The 20,169-nt window shown below is 41.2% G+C and overlaps 1 protein-coding gene across 1 annotated transcript; it reads right to left on the bottom strand.

Moving 5' to 3' along the window:
* Positions 1-147: 147 nt before the first annotated feature.
* On the bottom strand, positions 148-17,650 carry NPHS2 (NPHS2 stomatin family member, podocin). Its single transcript, XM_077277673.1, has 8 exons — positions 17,401-17,650; positions 16,370-16,473; positions 14,157-14,229; positions 10,274-10,356; positions 9,658-9,861; positions 6,592-6,647; positions 2,381-2,459; positions 148-2,301 (listed from the first exon to the last, which is right to left on the bottom strand). Exons 1-8 carry the CDS (start codon positions 17,645-17,647, stop codon positions 2,026-2,028), a joined length of 1,122 nt encoding a protein of 373 aa, XP_077133788.1. The 5' UTR covers positions 17,648-17,650; the 3' UTR covers positions 148-2,025.
* Between the last annotated feature and the right edge of the window lie 2,519 nt (positions 17,651-20,169).

The following is a 20,169-nucleotide window of genomic DNA, read 5'->3' as shown; positions in this document are numbered from 1 at the left end:
ATAAGATAACACACAAGTACTGTTCTGTATCATTGTAAAGTACAAGGGTTTCAACTTTACAATTACGGTAATTAATATTGATATTGAAAACAACTGTATTAAGAAATGTCTTAAAAGGTTTTACCTATTAAATAGGTTGTACAATATAACAATTGTATGTGATAAATTGTACTTTTTGTTTGTATTTTCTGAAGCTTTTAAATTGGTTATTATCAATTATGGCATAACCAGAGTATATGACATACAGTAGGTCTGATAGGTTGGAAGAATAGAAGAACCAAGGCTCCCTGCAGCAGTGGCTGCATCCACAGACTAAGGGCTCATTCAGACGTTATTTTTGTGCATACGAATGCTATCTGTGTTCTTTATGGACAGCACTCGTACCTGTAATAGTGAATAGTGTCGTTCACATGTCTGTGATTTGGAAAATGTTCCCTTTACTGAAAGCAAACTGAGAATTTGAAACCATCTAGGAAGTGAAGTACAGGAAGGTGCAGAACTTTTTTTATTGTATTATCCAGCAGGAGAGGACAAGCCTTTCAAGGAAAGGTTTTGCTGAAGTGTTGTGTGTGTGTATACAGTAAAATTCTGATAGTAACAGACAAATTATATAACCTTCAAAATCTCAGTATAAAACAAGTATAGATTGATGACATACAAGTGCTTATCACAAAATTATAATATAATCAAAAAGTTAATTTTCCAGTTCTTCAATACAAAAAGTGAAACTCATTATATAGAGTCATTACAAAAGAGTGATATATTTCAAGTGTTTATTTGTGTTAATGTTGAGGATTATGGCTTACAGCCAAAGAAAACCCAAAAGTCATTATCTCAGTAAATTTGAACAATTAACAAAAAACACCTGCAAAGGCTTCCTAAGCGTTTAAAAAGGTCCCTTAGTCTTTTTCAGTAGGCTCCACAATCATGGGGAAGACTGCTGACTTGACAAATGTCCAGAAGGCAGTCACTGACAGTCCACAAGGAGGGTAAGCCACAAAAAGTCTTTGCTAAAGAAGCTGGCTGCTCACAGAGTGCTGTATCCAAGCATATTAATGGAAAGCTGAGTGGAAGTAAAAAGTGTGGTAGAAAAAGGTGAACAAGCAACCGGGATAACCACAGCCTTGAAAGGATTGTTAAGAAAAGGTCATTCAAAAATTTAGGGGAGACTCACAAGGAGTGGACTGCTGCTGGAGTCATTGCTTTAAGAGCCGCCACACACAGACATATCCAGGACATGGGCTACAAGTGTCACATTCCTTGTGTCAAGCCACTCGTGACCAATAGACACCACCAGAAGCGTCTTACCTGGGCCAAGGAGAAAAAGAACTGGACTGTTGCTCATTGGACCACGGTGTTGTTTTCAGATTAAAGTAAATTTTGCATTTCATTTGGAAATCAAGGTCCCAGAGTCTGGAGGAAGAGTGGAGAGGCCACAATCCAAGCTGCTGGAGGTCTAGTGTGAAGTTTCCACAATCAGTGATGGTTTGGGAGCCATGTCATATGCTGGTGTAGGTCCACTGTGTTTTATCAAGAACAAAGTCAGAGCAGCCGTCTACCAGGGAATTTTAGAGCACTTCATACTTTCCTCTGCCGACAAGCTTTTTGGAGATGGAAATTTCATTCTCCAGCAGGACTTGGCACCTGTCCACACTGCCAAAAGTACCAATACCTGGTGTAAAAACAACAATCACTGTGCTTGATTGGCAGCAAACTCGCCTGACCTTAACCCCATAGAGAATCACTGTGTTTGCAATGACTCTATATAGGATATGAGTTTCACTTTTCATATTGAAGAACTGAAACAAATTACCTTTTTGATATTCTAATTTTGTGAGAAGCACCAGTATATAATATATATTTTAATTAAAAATTAGACAAGAATAAGACTGTCGCATCAACTTGCAAGACAAAAAGGCGGAGGCATTATTAATAACAATATGTAAAAACGGATTTCATTTCAGCGCCTCCGCTGTTTGCTTTAGTTTCTTTACAGGTCCCTAAATATTAAATTACTTCCTTGGTTTAGAGCATTGGAGAATCTTTCTTAGTATCCTGGTCTGCATCAGTGTCAGACTTAGGCAAATCTGTCTTCGCATTATTTGCCTGCAAGTTTGGCAGAATATTGAGGTTCATGAGGTCAAAAGGAAACGGTACAAGGAAGGTGGCGGGTTTTTCAGATGTCATACATTGTAATGTGTGAAGATACCGCAGCTGAACTGCTGTAGGCGATCCCGATAAACTCTCTGCTGCAAGTTTCAGAGACTCTGACACAGTTTTTTCACATTCTGCTGCAAGAATCTGTCGCACAAAAAAAGTTTTTAATATAAATAAGGACTATGCAAAATGTGTACATTTCATTGGTCCTCATTTTCCTTACCTTTACTTTAGCATTTCTTTGTGCTTCAGCTTCTGAAGCCAGCGACTGCTTAACGTCTTCAGGAAGGTTAATATCTTTACTAAAGACAGGAGCAAAAATGTCAAAATATTATAGGGAAATACAGCTCTGGCAAAAATTAAGAGACCACTGCAAAATTTTCAGTTTGTTTTTTCTCTTCATAGGTATATTTTTGAGTAAAATGTAAATTGTTCTTTTATGCTATAAACTACTGACAATGTCTCCGAAGTTCCAAGCAATAAATTTTGTATTTATTTTCTGAAAATAAGAAATGATCAAAATAACAAAAAAATGCATTGCTTGCAGACCTCAAATAATGCAAAAAAAAACAAGTTCATAATAATTTAGAAACAACAATACTAATGTTTGAACTCAGGATGAGTTCAGAAATCAATATTTTGTGGAATAACCATGATTTTTATTCCCAGCTTTCGTGCATCTTGGCATGCTTTCCGCCAGTCTGCTTTTGGGTGACCTTATGCCACTCCTAGTACAAAAATGTAAGCAGTTCTTTGTTTGATGGCTTGTGACTATCGATCTTCCTCTTGACTACATTCCAGAGATTTTCAATGAGGTCCAGGTCTGGAGAGGGGCTGGCTATAACTGGGATTTGATGTGGTGGTCCTTCATACACACCTTGATTGACCTAGCTGTGTGGCATGGCGCATTGTCCTGCTGGAAAAAACAGTTCTCAGAGTTGGGGAACATTGCCTGAGCAGAAGGAATGAACTGTTTTTCCAAACCATTAGACGACCAGGTGTTGATCTGGGGATGCTTCAGAAAGGCTGGAATTGGGCAGGTTAATCTTTGCGAAGGATTCTTGGTAGTGATGAGCGAGTACACTCGTTGCTTGGGTTTTCCCAAGCATGCTCGGGTGATCTCCGAGTATTTATGACTGCTCGGAGATATAGTTTTTCTTGCCTTAGCTGCATGATTTACGGCTGCTAGCCTGAGTACGTGTGGGGGTTGCCTGGTTGCTAGGGAATCCCCACATGTAATCAAGCTGTCTAGTAGCCGCAAATCATCTAGCTGCGGCAAGGAAAACTAAATCTCCAAGCAGTCACAAATACTCGGAGACCACCCGAGGGTGCTCGGGGAAAACCCATCACTAATTGTTGGCACTTTATTACAGGTATCTACATAGGTAATACCTTTACTGCTTCCTGAACTGTTTGGATAGTAAACTGTGACCTGCCACTATATGTATGGCGTACCTTGGAATATGTTCCCTTTTTTTCTTTCCAAGAACCTTTCTAATTTTAATAGATTTTATACATTTTGACAAATAATCAATATTAAAACATAGTTTTTGTATTTCATTCTTTTTTTTACATTGAGAACACATTTATGGTAAATACTTGTTTAAGATTAATATTCAGTACTGGAAAAATGTAAAGGGAACCCGTCACTATGAAAATGCAGACCAATCTGCAGGACCCATGCAGGGGGGAGCTGCACAGATCGATACATATTTTTTAAGAAGACATCCAGTATATCCAGTGTTTAAACAATTTAATCCTCAGCTTTCGCTGGGTTTTTTGGTCCTACCAGTGACTGACAGCTATTTTGTACAAGTGTGCATGCAGAGGTAGCTGTCAGTCACTGATAGGACCGCCCACTGGACTGAAAAGCCCAGAAACAGCAGAGGTGTAAATGATTAAATCACAGGTTATAGTGACTGATTATGTAGTTTTGTAAGAAAACAATCTACCCTGCTTCCACCTGCTCTATAACATAATGCTTGAAAATTAGACTGCATTTTCAGTGATAGAAAAAAAGGGTTGCACTCTATCGTGCTAAAGCATGTCAATGTGAAATATGTGAAATTTGAATCTCAATACAGCTTTGAGTATTAGGAAAAATATGAGACGCTTAGCATAACATTTGGCCAAATTCTATCTCCCATCAACCATTGTCAAGGTGGTCTCAAAGTCTGATGGATCCCTACGTGTGTGAATACCTCTCTAAGGCTGATATTATTATTATACATTTTGATAGCGCCATTTATTCCATGACTCTTTATATGTGAAAGGGGTAGATATAGACAGGCACAATAAGCATGAGCAAAACAAGGCACACAAAAGTACAGGAGAGAGGACCCTGCCCGCGAGGGCTCACAGTCTACAGGGGATGGGTGAGGATACACTGGGGACGGTTGAGCTGGTCTTGCGGCAGTTCAGCAGACCAAAGGATCACTGCAGGTTGTAGGCTTGTCAGAAGAGGTGAGTCTTCAGGTTCTTTTTGAAGGTTTCCGTGGTAGGCGAGAGTCTGATGTGTTGGGGTAGAGAGTTCCAGAGTATGGGTGAAGCACGGGAGAAGTCTTGTATGCAATTGTGAGAAGAAGAGATTAAGAGGGGAGTAGAGAAGGAGATCTTGAGAGGATCGAAGGTTGCGTGTGGGTAAGTACCGGGAGACCATGTCACAGATGTATGGAGGAGACAGGTTGTGGATGGCTTTGTATGTCATAGTTAGGGTTTTGAACTGGAGCCTCTGGGCAACAGAAAGCCAATGAAGGGCTTGGCAGAGAGGAGAGGCTGGGGAATAACGGGGAGAAAGAGTGTAGGATGGATTGGAGTGGTGCCAGAGTCCTAGAGGAGAGGCCAGAGAGTAGGAAGTTGCAGTAATCGAGGCGGGAGATAAGGGCGTGCACTAGCGTTTTTGTGGTTTCATGGTCAAGGAATGCATGGATCCGGGAAATATTTTTGAGTTTGAATCGGCAGGAGGAGGCAAGGGCTTGGATATGAGGCTTGAAAGAGAGGGAGAGTCGAGGATCACCCTGAGGCACTGAGCATGCGGGACTGGGGAAAGTGAGCAGCCATTGACATTGATGGATAGGTCTCCTGGAGGGGTAGAGTGAGAAGGGGGAAAGATGATGAATTCTGTTTTGTCCATGTTCAGTTTTAGAAAGCGAGCAGAAAAGAAAGCTGAAATAGCAGACAGACAATGTGGGATTTTGGTCAGTAAGGAGGTGAGGTCAGGCCCAGATAGGTAGATCTGCGTGTCATCGGCGTAGAGATGATACTGCAAACCATGGGATTCTATGAGCTGTCCCCGGCCAAAGGTGTAGATGGAGAAGAGCAGGGGCCCTAGGACTGAGCTTTGGGGAACACCGACAGACAGGTAAGGAGGTGATGTGGGAGAGGGAGACACTGAATGTTCAGTCTGTTAGATATGATGAGATCCAGGATAGGGCAAGTCTGTGATGCCAAGAGATGAAAGAATCTGTAGCAGGAGGGAATAGTCGACAGTGTTGAAGGCAAAAGACAGGTCCAAGAGAAGGAGGACAGAGTAGTGTCGCTTGCTCTTGGCGGTTAGTATCCGAATTACTGCGTGAATATGGACACCTCTCTCAGCAATGCCTGCTTTTATGGGTAAGTAGGGACCTGCTGTAATTAAAATCACCACCTGGTGAAGGGCGGAGTGCTCAGTCAGTAAACTAAAGGTACCGTCACACTCAGCGACGCTGCAGCGATATAGACAACGAGCCGATCGCTGCAGCGTTGCTGTTTAGGTCGCTGTAGAGACGTCAAACACAGCAGCTCCACAACGATGCAGGAGCGATCCTGTGACGTAACGGTGACTCACTTATCGTTCTCACAGGTCGTTCGCTCCATGTAAAACATTGCTGACATCGTTGCTTTTGCTGTCAAACATGACGATACACGCCGACCTGACGACCAAATAAAGTTCTGGACTTCTAGCTCCGACCAGCGATGGCACAGCGGGATCCAGATCGCTGCTGCGTGTCAAACTCAACGAGATTGCTATCCAGGACGCTGCAACATCACGGATCGTTGTCGTTCTCGTTGTAAAGTTGCTGAGTGTGAAGGTACCTTAACATATAAATGACCTCCTCCTGGTATACACCTATTCATTTCACACTAGTCTGGATGTGCCAGTCAGTTTTTTTGTCATTTGCATTTTCAGTAAGACTGTTTCCCTTCAATTAATTTTTTTACTATGTAAATTCTGCAAATTTGTCCGGACTAATTATCAACTAGAGAGAAAAATGTTTTCACTGAATATCTACTTTTATTAAAACATTTAATGGGATGGATGGCCATTCAATCCTTTACAAATTCACAAAAAATGTCACAGTTCAGGAGGTATGGCCTGCTCCTGGCTTCTAGTAATCCCCTCTGGAGTTTTAACATTTATTTTTGTTCCCCAGTACTTCCCTTGTTCACACTTACATTTCTGTTCTCTCTACTTTGATCCCCCAACGACAAGTCACAGCATCCAGTGCTACCTGTAAGGAGGTAACATCATTTTTTTCCCACAAGTTATTTAAACTTATATAATTACCACAATGTGTGACTTAAGCTTAGGGTATGTGCACACGTCAGGATTTCTTGCAGAAATTTTCCTGACAAAAACCGGACATTTCTGCCAGAAATCCACATGCGTTTTTTTCGTGTTTTTTGTGCGGTTTTTTTTTTTGCGTTTTTTCCCAATGCATAGAATAGCGGGAAAAACTCGGAAAATCCGCAAAATTAATGAACATGCTGCTTTTTTACCACGAAAAAAACGCATCATGTACACAAAACATGCAGGATGCATTCTAAATGATAGGATGCATAATGTATGCGTTTTTAATGAGTTTTTATAGCATTTTTATAGCTAAAAACCGCAAAAAAACCTGAACGTGTGCCCATAGCCTTACTCCTAATTCTCAACACCATTGTAATCTATTTCTGCTTTAAAATGGCATTCTTCCCACAAGATACTGAAAGCAAAGGATACAGTGGTGTGAAAAAGTGTTTGCCCCTTCCTGATTTCTTATTCTCTTGCATGTCTGTCACACTCAGATCTCAATTACTTTGTTTCTCATTTGTTCCAGAATTCCTTTGGATTGATGTCTAGCTTTTGAGGATCTTATGGTCTATTTCACTTTGTCAGGCAGGTCCTATTTAAGTGGTTTCTTGATGGAGAACAGGTGTAGCAGTAATCAGGCCTGGGTATAGCTAGGGAATTTTGGGACTCGGCTTCCAAAAGATGTGATAAACCAGTTAATTTATGTTTTAAAGGGGAGGATAACTTTTCTACACATGAAAATGATTTCCTCCATTTATAAACTGCATTTTGTGTTTACTTGTGTTTTCTTGGTCTTTAAATTTGTTTGGTGATCTGAAACATTTAAGTGTAACATACATCCCAAAATGAATTAAATAAGTAAGGGGGCAAATACCGTACTTTTTCACACTACTGTAAGTCTTCAATAGTGAGTAGCTGCACTTCTAGGCATAAAGTGATATTTCTGCAGAATTTCTTTTTTATTCTAAAAGATTGTGCAGTAGAGTACAGGGAAGTTGCAGATGTGTCTATTGCATCCATGCCTTTACATCCAGAGCCCTGTCAGATGACATGCAATATGCATTTTACTTACAAATGGTATAGATGGTGGCAGAAAGGATGGAAGACGATGGAGATGACAGTTGGTGCTTTTACAAATCTATGCAGCTAGGAGGAGGGAGGAGCTAGAGGCTGCACAGACATTCTGCTGCAAGTCCTTCTGAAACAACAGTTCCAGCTCTACATAGAACTTTATAAGCACTAACTGTCATCTCAATAATTGGAAAATCTGTATTTATTGAAGACACATTTTACTCTTGCAAATGTTGATGATGAAAGATCAATCCAGGAGGAGAAAGAGGCAAATTTCTTTGATAAGATACATTACAGACATTGCATATTTTCACATGATATTGAATTTAAAACGATGGTTACTCTTTAACCCCCTCACCACATACATGTATGTCATATGTAACCCTGCCTCATATGCATCTTTCCTGGCAGATGATGGCTGATTTAATCAGCCATTATGTGCCTTTAACAGCCACGAGTGGAGCAGAGCTCTGACAGCGGCCTTCAACATGCCTCGTCAGGGAGGTGCGTCATTCCGTGATCGCAGGGCACCGATTGGTTGTCATGACAGCTGGGGGTCTGCAGATAACCCCCATGCCTGTCATTATGATACTCCTGTAAAAGCCCAGCCCGTGGCTGGCGCTCATAGGACATTGTGATTTTCTCTATACACAGCAGTGCTGAATCACTTTTTTACTGATGTATCTGGCTCTGAAACTCAGCTCTTTTCACTTAAATGCTTTATTAGCTCCTTTCCATCCATTCCGCCATCATCTATACCCTTCAAGTATAATATAATCTACATGGCACCTGACAGAGCTCTAGTTTGAAAAAAAAAAACACATTTACTCTGAATCTTAAAACACCCTTTCCAAGAAGCTAAAGTAAAACTTTTTAAAATATTGTTAGAAAAATATGTAGAATTGAGAGTCCTCAGTGGTTGATACCTTTTAATGGCTAACTGAAAAGATGGTAACAAATTGCAAGCTTTCCAGACTACTCAGGCCTCTTCCTCAGGCATAGACTAAAAGAAATTCTGGAGAATCACATATTTATGCACAAAACATCACAGAAAAAAAACAAAAAAAAACAACATGGATAAGACAGGTGACATGAAGCAGAATTACCATGGGGGATAAACAGTTATGTCCATAAATATTGGACCAGTTCTTAGATAGGGAATGTTTTATTGTCCTCTGATTGAGGTCTGGTTCTGTTGTGATGACCCACATGGTCTGAAGGGCAAATTCCTTAGTTCCTTAGTTGATGTAAAAAAGATATAAATCCATGCGACACATTCATTCCTGCACTAAGACTGTCAAAGGTCATCATCAGTTTATATTCCCATATTCTTCTGTGTCTTTGAGATTTGAAGTTACCTTTTAAAACAAGTAATTTCATGTCTATAATGTTATGATTGTGGAGACAAAAATGTATTGCCACAGGAAGATCCATTCTTTTTTCTCTTATTGTATGGTGGTGAGAATTCATTCTTGTTCTCAGTTTCTGCCCTGGTTTTTTTTTTTTTCTGTGATGTTTTGTGCATAAATATGTGATTCTCCAGAATTTCTTTTAGGCTATGTCTGATGAAGAGCCCTGAGTAGTCTCGAAAGCTTGCAATTAGTTACCATCTTTTCAGTTAGCCATTAAAAGGTATCAACCACTGAAGACTCTCAATTCTAAATATTTTTCTATCTATTGGCTAACACGGTACCAAGATATATATCTTTCCTGTATTAAATATTGTCACAAATCCATAGTTATCTGTGTGTTAGAATATGGGCCACGTTTCCCATAAAGACAGGAAATGCAGGAATCTAAGTGTGCAGATTTACTTTCCTTATGACATTAATATGCCGGATCTGTTTAGTATAACCTATAGATGATGTTCTCACCTTCACTTCCTCCCCGATGCTTTTTCTTTCCAGTAAGATATCTATGAAAGCCCTGTGTGCCAGGAGACGCTTTGTAGTGCTCTGGATGAGTAGCCGCAGGGCACTGGAGATATTGCTCACACTGGTTAAGAACAGAGCAGCGTTTTCTAAGCGATAGTAGCAAATTGCATCCACCTCCAAGGTGACGAGATCTTTAGTGAGAATCTAATAACAACAGGAAAAAAACCCAAAACATTTAGACAAATGGTTTGATAGAAGAAAAAAAAAAGGAGTTTTACTACCCCTGCAGGTTCAGATTTGAATTGAAGGCGCCATCACAGATTCTGTCAAACAAAGCAGGAAAAAAAGTATAATGACACCACAGCAGAAACACAGTGGGCCTCATTATACCCAAGAGGATCCTTCAGGCACCACTGATGCCCGGACAGCACAATGGTCTTCTTGTAGTATTTTGTCCCATCACTGCATATTTAGGTAACAGATCCACTTTAACAAACCATTTTAACGGGTAGCAAACACAAAGCAAATATAAACAATGCAGACAACTTCTAGAAATGTTACCAAAAACTGCCATGTATACATATATATCCTAAGCAAAGTGCCAACAAAGACTTACCTGGTGAAAAGGAACCTCAAAAGTCTTTATTCGGAAGTCTAACTTGGTAAATTTGTCCAACATAGGGAGATAAAAGAAGATCCCTGGGGAAAAAAATGGTGACACCGCCTTCCATTACTAGGAAATTATATTGTATATCATATTATATTACAGTTGTCAATAGTTTCTTCATAGTACCAGGAGACACGGATAAAAAGGTATTCTGGAATAAAATGATATATAAAGTTATAATGACTGTTGAAGAAGTACAGTATTTCCTATAAAAAATAAAAAAAAACACTTTTAAAAACACTATGAAAAGGTCATGAAAAATGTAGTCGTTTTCAGAGAAAGTGTTTGAAAACCAGCCTATGGCTATGTTGACATGGAACAGGTGCAAATTAACCCTTACGTGACGTCGCCATTTTCTGTTTTTGCACTTTCGTTTTTTCCTCCCCTCCAAGAGACATAACTTTTTTAAATTATTTTGTCAATATGGCAGTATGAGGGATTGTTTTTTGCAGAACGAGTTGTACTTTTGAACAATATTTGTTTTACCATATACTGTAGTGGAAAATGGGAAAAAAATTCCAAGTGCGAATTAATTGCTAAAAAAGTGCAATTCCACAATTGTTTCTTTTTCTTTTTTTTTTACCATGCTCACTAAATGCTAAAACTGACTTCCCATTATGATTCTCTAGGTCAGTACAAGTACAGAAATGCCAAACATATACAGTACAGACCAAAAGTTTGGACACACCTTCTCATTTAAAGATTTTTCTGTATTTTCATGAGTATGAAAATTGTACATTTACACTGAAGGCATCAAAACTATGAATTAACACATGTGGAATTATATACTTAACAAAAAAGTGTGAAACATCTTAAATTATGTCTTGTATTCTAAGTTCTTCAAAGAAGCCACCTTTTGCTTTGATGACTGCTTTGCACACTCTTGGCATTCTCTTGATGAGCTTCAAGAGGTAGTCACCGGAAATGGTCTTCCAACAATCTTGAAGGAGTTCCCAGAGATGCTTAGCACTTGTTGGCCCTTTTGCCTTCACTCTGCGGTCCAGCTCACCCCAAACCATCTCGATTGGGTTCAGGTCTGGTGACTGTGGAGGCCGGGTCATCTGGTGTAGCACTCCATCACTCTCCTTCTTGGTAAAATAGCCCTTACGCAGTCTGGAGGTGTGTTTGGGGTCATTGTCTTGTTCAAAAATAAATGATGGTCCAACTAAACGCAAACCGGATGGAATAGCATGCCGCTGCAAGATGCTGTGGTAGTCATGCAGGTTCAGTATGCCTTCAATTTTGAATAAATCCCCAACAGTGTCACCAGCAAAGCACCCCCACACCATCACACCTCCTCCTCCATGCTTCACGGTGGGAACCAGGCATGTAGAGTCCATCCGTTCACCTTTTCTGCGTCGCACAAAGACACGGTGGTTGGAACCAAAGATCTCAAATTTGGACTCATCAGACCAAAGCACAGATTTCCACTGGTCTAATGTCCATTCCTTGAGTTCTTTAGCCCAAACAAGTCTCTTCTGCTTGTTGCCTGTCCTTAGCAGTGGTTTCCTAGCAGCTATTATACCATGAAGGCCTGCTCCACAAAGTCTCCTCTTAACAGTTGTTGTAGAGATGTGTCTGCTGCTAGAACTCTGTGTGGCATTGACCTGGTCTCTAATCTGAGCTGCTGTTAACCTGCGATTTCTGAGGCTAGTGACTCGGATAAACTTATCCTCAGAAGCAGAGCTGACTCTTGGTCTTCCTTTCCTGGGGCGGTCCTCATGTGAGCCAGTTTCTTTGTAGCGCTTGATGGTTTTTGCCACTGCACTTGGGGACACTTTCAAAGTTTTCCCAATTTTTCAGACTGACTGACCTTCATTTCTTAAAGTAATGATGGACACTCATTTTTCTTTACTTAGCTGCTTTTTTCTTGCCATAATACAAATTCTAACAGTCTATTCAGTAGGACTATCAGCTGTGTATCCACCAGACTTCTGCACAACACAACTGATGGTCTCAACCCCATTTATAAGACAAGAAATGCCACAAATTAAACCTTAATGACGACTTTTGTTAAAGTGTTTTTTTCTTATAAAGTGTGGCTTGTTGTTTTCTCACCTCTGGGATTCTCATGAATCCTGTGCATAAAGGGGATGCAGACCTGGTGTAGAGCTGCATCCCCCTAAAGGAGTTATTCAAGCAGGTCATATTGATGACCTATCCAAAGGTCATCCAAAGGGTAGTAAGGTTTCACCAATATCCGATCATGGGTGTCAGATATCAGGGATTCCTACCTATCAGTTGTTATTTACTCTGGCAGCGGCCGAAAGTAAATATTGTGAATGGAGCTGGAAAGTACAATAGGTGTAGCTGAGTCGGACCCCAACAGATCATCAATATGTTTTTGTGCAGATAATCCTTTTAAGGCTGGAGTCACACTAGCGTATATCATTTGGTGCAGAGGCGATGGAGAAAATAATTTCTCCATCTACTCCGTTGCCTGTCTTGGCGTATATTGGACTACATTGGGATTATATCCGAGTACAATCCGATGTTTCACCCACACCCATAGACTTCTATGAGTGTGTGTGAGCAGAGTCTCGCTGCCAATTGAAGCATGCTGCGGTTGTCCCATCATGCCGAAACGGCATGAGAAAATAATTGCAGATCTGCACGGTCCCATACTATAAAACTGGGCCAAGTACCGTATTTTCCGGCGTATAAGACGACTGGGCGTATAAGACGACCCCCCAACTTTTCCAGTTAAAATGTAAAATCTTCTTAAAAGTCGGGGGTCTTCTTATAAACCGTGTCGTCTTATAGGGCCGGTGACTTTTGTGCCTTTTTGGGGGGGGGGGGGGAGTGGGCCTGATGACGACGAGGGGGCGTCTCCCAGGAAAGTGAGTATCCCCCATTACCTCATTGTATCGCTGCAGCGTGGGGTCTCTGCTGGGAGCGGCGGCGGCGGCTGTGCTGTGGGGCGGCGGCTCCTCTTCTTCAGTGTGGGGCCTCTGTGCTGCTGGGCGGCGGCTTATCTTCAGGCAGTCAGGGCTCCTCCGGTATCTCCTTAAAGCCCGGAGGCCCCGCTGGCAGCTCGGTACGATGCGGTGGCCTCCGGGAACATGGCCGCTGCTCAGATTCAGATCTCGTCCCTAGATCTTGGGAGACGAGATCTAAATCTGAGCAGCGGCCATTTTCCCGGAGACAGCTCCATTGCTGCTATGCGGTGACCTCCGGGAAAATGGCCGCTGCTCAGATTTAGATCTCGTCTCCCGAGATCTAGGGACGAGATCTGAATCTGAGCAGCGGCCATGTTCCCGGAGGCCACCGCATTGTACCGAGCTGCCAGCGGGGCCTCCGGGCTTTAAGGAGATACCGGAGGAGCCCCGACTGCCTGAAGATAAGCCGCCGCCGCCGCCGCCCAGCAGCACAGAGGCCCCACACTGAAGAAGAGGAGCCGCCGCCCCACAGCACAGCCGCCGCTCCCAGCAGAGACCCCACGCTGCAGCGATACAATGAGGTAATGGGGGATACTCACTTTCCTGTGAGACGCCCCCTCGTCGTCATCAGGCCCACTCCCCCCCCACCCACCATATATACACCGGCGTACAAGGCGATACCCGGCGTATAAGACGACCCCCGATTTTTAAGAAGATTTTCAGGGGTTAAAAAGTCGTCTTATACGCCGGAAAATACGGTACTATCCAATAAAACATCAGATAGCACTCGGCCGTGTTATACGCTCATGTGAGCGAAGCCGAAGAGTTTCTCTTCTACATGGTGATTCCTGGCCACCCAGGCACTGTAAGAATTATACATATAACACATACTGTAACAACAGTAAGTGCGGTGATACAATGTATGGTAAATAATAAGAGGAAGGCTTTATTACCAGGCCCTTTGGCCCGTCCTTGCAGCAAGCGTCCCAGTCGAAAAATTACAGCACGTTCATATTCTCTCAAAACCTGTAAGGGGCAGAGAAACGTTGAAATGTTGATCACTGCGGGTCGTACTGTAATATATATATACGATGCAGAGACAAACAAACCATTTACATGAGAATGTGAGAGTATCATAGCTGTTTGTGACTACTATTCCCAATTGTGCTCTATTTTTTAAACTGTAGTGACAAATAAAAGATGAATGCTGCCAGATGCCGCATGTATCAAGCTCACATGTTGTATGGTATATACAGGTCCTTCTCAAAAAATTAGCATATAGTGTTAAATTTCATTATTTACCATAATGTAATGATTACAATTAAACTTTCATATATTATAGATTCATTATCCACCAACTGAAATTTGTCAGGTCTTTTATTGTTTTAATACTGATGATTTTGGCCTACAACTCCTGATAACCCAAAAAACCTGTCTCAATAAATTAGCATATTTCAACCGTCCAATCAAATAAAAGTGTTTTTTAATAACAAACAAAAAAACCATCAAATAATAATGTTCAGTTATGCACTCAATACTTGGTCGGGAATCCTTTGGCAGAAATGACTGCTTCAATGCGGCGTGGCATGGAGGCAATCAGCCTGTGACACTGCTGAGATGTTATGGAGGCCCAGGATGCTTCAATAGCGGCCTTAAGCTCATCCAGAGTGTTGGGTCTTGCGTCTCTCAACTTTCTCTTCACAATATCCCACAGATTCTCTATGGGGTTCAGGTCAGGAGAGTTGGCAGGCCAATTGAGCACAGTAATACCATGGTCAGTAAACCATTTACCAGTGGTTTTGGCACTGTGAGCAGGTGCCAGGAAGCATGAAATGCTCCAAAATCTCCTGATAGCTAGCTGCATTGACCCTGCCCTTGATGAAACACAGTGGACCAACACCAGCAGCTGACATGGCACCCCACACCATCACTGACTGGGTACTTGACACTGGACTTCAGGCATTTTGGCATTTCCTTCTCCCCAGTCTTCCTCCAGACTCTGGCACCTTGATTTCCGAATGACATGCAAAATTTGCTTTCATCAGAAAAAAGTACTTGGGACCACTTAGCAACAGTCCAGTGCTGCTTCTCTGTAGCCCAGGTCAGGCGCTTCTGCCGCTGTTTATGGTTCAAAAGTGGCTTTACCTGGGGAATGCGGCACCTGTAGCCCATTTCCTGCACACGCCTGTGCACGGTGGCTCTGGATGTTTCCACACCAGACTCAGTCCACTGCTTCCTCAGGTTCCCCAAGGTCTGGAATCGGTCCTTCTCCACAATCTTCCTCAGGGTCCGGTCACCTCTTCTCGTTGTACAGCGTTTTCTGCCACATTGTTTCCTTCCAACAGACTTACCATTGAGGTGCCTTGATACAGCACTCTGGGAACAGCCTATTTGTTGAGAAATTTCTTTCTGGGTCTTACCCTCTTGCTTGAGGGTGTCAATGATGGCCTTCTTGACATCTGTCAGGTCGCTAGTCTTACCCATGATGGGGGTTTTGAGTAATGAACCAGGCAGGGAGTTTTTAAAAGCCTCAGGTATCTTTTGCATGTGTTTAGAGTTAATTAGTTGATTCAGAAGATTAGGGTAATAGGTCGTTTAGAGAACCTTTTCTTGATATGCTAATTTATTGAGACAGGTTTTTTGGGTTATCAGGAGTTGTAGGCCAAAATCATCAGTATTAAAACAATAAAATACCTGACAAATTTCAGTTGGTGGATAATGAATCTATAATATATGAAAGTTTAATTGTAATCATTACATTATGGTAAATAATGAAATTTAACACTATATGCTAATTTTTTGAGAAGGACCTGTATATATACTGTATATATATATATATATATATATATATATATATATATATATATATATATATATATATATATATATATATACACACACACACACATACACAAAAATACAGCAGTGTGGTCTGTTTTCGAATTATACCAGCTTTTTTTATCCCTTTTATTGGTAACATAGGACCCCCAAAAACACCATTAATACTGGTTCGGTGGGAGTCCTACTCTAGGCTGCAGCAGTTCACAGAGGACGATTAAGTAAAAAATGCACACGGTGTCATATATACTGGGATTCAATTTTGTTGAATGATGAAATGCAAAAATGTCCTGAAATCTGTAGGACTAGCACCGCTATTAACTCTCACCTTAAAGCAAAACCAGATGGAGAGAGGGAGGGTGAGGGTGACCAGCAGCACACAGCAGAATGTGAGCAACACTTCACATAGTCCGAGACCTGTAGGCTTCACAGCTGGAAATACACAATGATAGGAGGAATGAAGGTAGCAGAATGTAAGCAGAGGGGCATGGATGCTATAGGTACATATCAGCTATACAACATTAGATCTACATCACATGTACATCCTACATGAAGCAGCAATATATAATATAATGCGTTGTCAGACTTTGGCTTACAGATCTATTCCTAGTTTTGACTTCAAAAACCCTGAATGAAAAAGGGGGATATACGGTAATTGGAGAACCAGTAATTTCAATTTTTGGGGGCTTAAATGCATGTATTTCGGGCTTGAATTTATTTTTGCAATTAGATTTAATTAAACATGGTGCTCCCTTTGCATTTTTAGATTTGTATGTGCACATTCAACTTTGATGTGGTCTGTGGCCATAAATCAGCCGAGAGGAGCTCAGAAAATGATAAAAGGGTTATAAACGCTCCTATCAGACTGTCAGAACGAGCTCACTAACGGATTTTGTAGAAAGTAATAGACAGTGCTACACAAAGGCAAACGGCGAAAAATGTTTCATGAAGACCAATTGCTAAAATTATGTTTAGCCCTATAAAAAAAAAAGGGGACAGCACTTTTATAATACAAAATGTGAACTGGACATATTGAAGGCAATGAGGATTTCTCATCAGTTGAAAAGCTGCTCATGTCCTGATGAGGCAACATCTTGGCCAAATGCTCTCCCAGGGCTATAACTAGCATACTCAACCTTAGTTATAGATCATCTGTTATAGTGGGTGGAATTTATAGCCGCTGGCAGCAACCTTGTGGCCGTTAACAATAAGCAGTCAATGTGCACATACTGTCTTATCTGACCCCCGCTATGACTGTGCAGTAACCACTACATTTGACCCTCTGCATTCAGTGCCGTGTAAAGCAAACCTGCATTTATTCTTCATGATTTCAGTTACCAGATTGATCATAATCCGTACCTTCATCCTTTTGCTCGCCCTCCAGAAGAGCCATAATTTCGGTCTCCTCATCTGAGGCCACTACGTTGTCCACATCAACGACAGCAGATACCTTAGCCGTATTCTTTGAGGGTTCTCTGACCCTTTCGCTTCTGGATCTTCCTGAGCTTTGATTTAGTTTCCTTTGCCCTTTAGACCCCCGGCCAGTGGAGTCCCTCTGTTTTTGAGGGGGCTCTCTGGAAGAACTGCGAGATCTCCTCTCAGTCATCGCTATGATGATTAGTGAGGGGGCTGCTCCCCGTACTTATATGATGCCGACAGGTGGGACGTGTTGTAAGACAAGCAGTAATTAGTGCGTGAAAATCAGTGACATTCCACATTCTAGTTTGTGAGAACAACGTCCTCCTCATTCATTATACGCACACTGAAGTTTAGCTTTTCTAAAGTTATTCTGCTATAAGAAAAACATTACACACTATGTTCTATGTTATTAAGCAAAGGAACGTTTAGTAAATTGTTCATCTTGGGTTTTTCTCATACCAGTCTGCAATGCCAACTTTTAAATACAGCAAACACAAATTACGGTACATAGCGCTCCCAAATATCTGTCCTTGCGCATTCTTTGTACAGACGGAAAAATCCGACCCAGATTTGTAGAAGAATCATCTGCAGAAAGCTACTGCCGAGCACCCCTTTTAAGGCCTTAATCCCTACACCTCTTTCTGTTCTGTACTTCAAAAGGAGCCATTTCTTCAACTGCTTATTTTCTACAGCTTCATTTGTACTTGTCCTTGTCACCATCTTGAAATGAATGCAACATAATAACTAACTTATTAACACTTTATGTGAAGTTTACATATATACTGTATATATATATATATATATATATATATATATATATATATATATACACTCACTGGCCACTTTATTAGGTACACCATGCTAGTAACGGGTTGGACCCCCTTTTGCCTTCAGAACTGCCTCAATTCTTCGTGGCATAGATTCAACAAGGTGCTGGAAGCATTCCTCAGAGATTTTGGTCCATATTGACATGATGGCATCACACAGTTGCCGCAGATTTGTCGGCTGCACATCCCTGATGCGAATCTCCCGTTCCACCACATCCCAAAGATTTCATCTTGTTTACGCCAAATTCTGACCCTACCATCCGAATGTCGCAGCAGAAATCGAGACTCATCAGACCAAGCAACGTTTTTCCAATCTTCTACTGTCCAATTTCGATGAGCTTGTACAAATTGTAGCCTCAGTTTCCTGTTCTTAGCTGAAAGGAGTGGTACCCGGTGTGGTCTTCTGCTGCTGTAGCCCATCTGCCTCAAAGTTCGACGCACTGTGCGTTCAGAGATGCTCTTAGGCCTACCTTGGTTGTAACGGGTGGCGATTTGAGTCACTGTTGCCTTTCTATCAGCTCGAACCAGTCTGCCCATTCTCCTCTGACCTCTGGCATCAACAAGGCATTTCCGCCCACAGAACTGCCGCTCACTGGATTTTTTTTCTTTTTTGGACCATTCTCTGTAAACCCTAGAGATGGTTGTGCGTGAAAATCCCAGTAGATCAGCAGTTTCTGAAATACTCAGACCAGCCCTTCTGGCACCAACAACCATGCCACGTTCAAAGGCACTCAAATCACCTTTCTTCCCCATACTGATGCTCGGTTTGAACTGCAGGAGATTGTCTTGACCATGTCTACATGCCTAAATGCACTGAGTTGCCGCCATGTGATTGGCTGATTAGAAATTAAGTGTTAACAAGAAGTTGGACAGGTGTACCTAATAAATTGGCCAGTGAGTGTATATATATATATATATATATATATATATATATATATATATATATAGTTTTGCTTTTTAACATGTTTCAAGTTTTTCACTTTTTCATTTTTTGCACAAAAAAGGTACGAACTCTACCCTGTGGGTAAGCGTAATTACTGTGATACCCAATTTATGCTTTATGACTTTTGTATAATAACTACTCTGAAAAAAAATCTGTTTTTGTGTGATTACATTTTGAGAATCATAAATTAAACATTTTTCTATCAACACCTCCATAAAGGCTTATTTTTAGAGCGATATGTTGTAGTTTTCACTGGTATTATTTTTGGGTATATAAGGCTATGTGCACACTCTGCGGATTTTGCTGCGGATCCGCAGCGTTTCCGCAGCTGCGGGTCCACAGCGGTTTCCCATGAGTTTACAATACAATGTAAATCAATGGGAAACACAATCCGCAGTGCACATGCTGCGGAAAAAAACGCGCGGAAACGCAGCGGTTTACATTCCGCAGCATGTCACTTCTTTGTGCGGATTCCGCAGCGGTTTTACACTGGCTCCATAATAGAAAATTGCAGGTGTAAAACCGCAGTGGAATCCATACAAAAACCGCGGTAAATCCGCAATAAATCCGCAGGAAAAACGCGCAGTTTTTGCCCTGCGGATTTATCAAATCCACTGCGGAAAAATCCACAGAGGATCATTCTATGTGTGCACATACCCTAAGACTTAAAATCAGCTTTTATTACTTTTTTGGGTAGGAAAAATAAAAAAAAACAAAAAAAACTAAAAAACAGTAATTCCTGCATTTTTTTGCCATCCATTGTTTAGGATAAAGATCCACTTTTATTTAAAGAGTTGATATGATTTCAGTGATAATCAATTTTTGTTTGATTACTTTTGAACAAAAAAAAAAAAAAAAATTAAAAAAAAGACATTTTTTGCATCATATCGTGAAAGCCTTAACTTTTTTATTTTTAGGAATACAAAGCAACGAGGGCTT

Source organism: Ranitomeya variabilis, chromosome 8 (assembly GCF_051348905.1).
Source record: "Ranitomeya variabilis isolate aRanVar5 chromosome 8, aRanVar5.hap1, whole genome shotgun sequence".
NCBI classification, from domain to species: Eukaryota; Metazoa; Chordata; class Amphibia; order Anura; family Dendrobatidae; genus Ranitomeya; species Ranitomeya variabilis.
The sequence above is the reverse complement of the archived record's forward strand: the minus strand, read 5'-3'. Positions and strand labels throughout refer to the sequence as shown.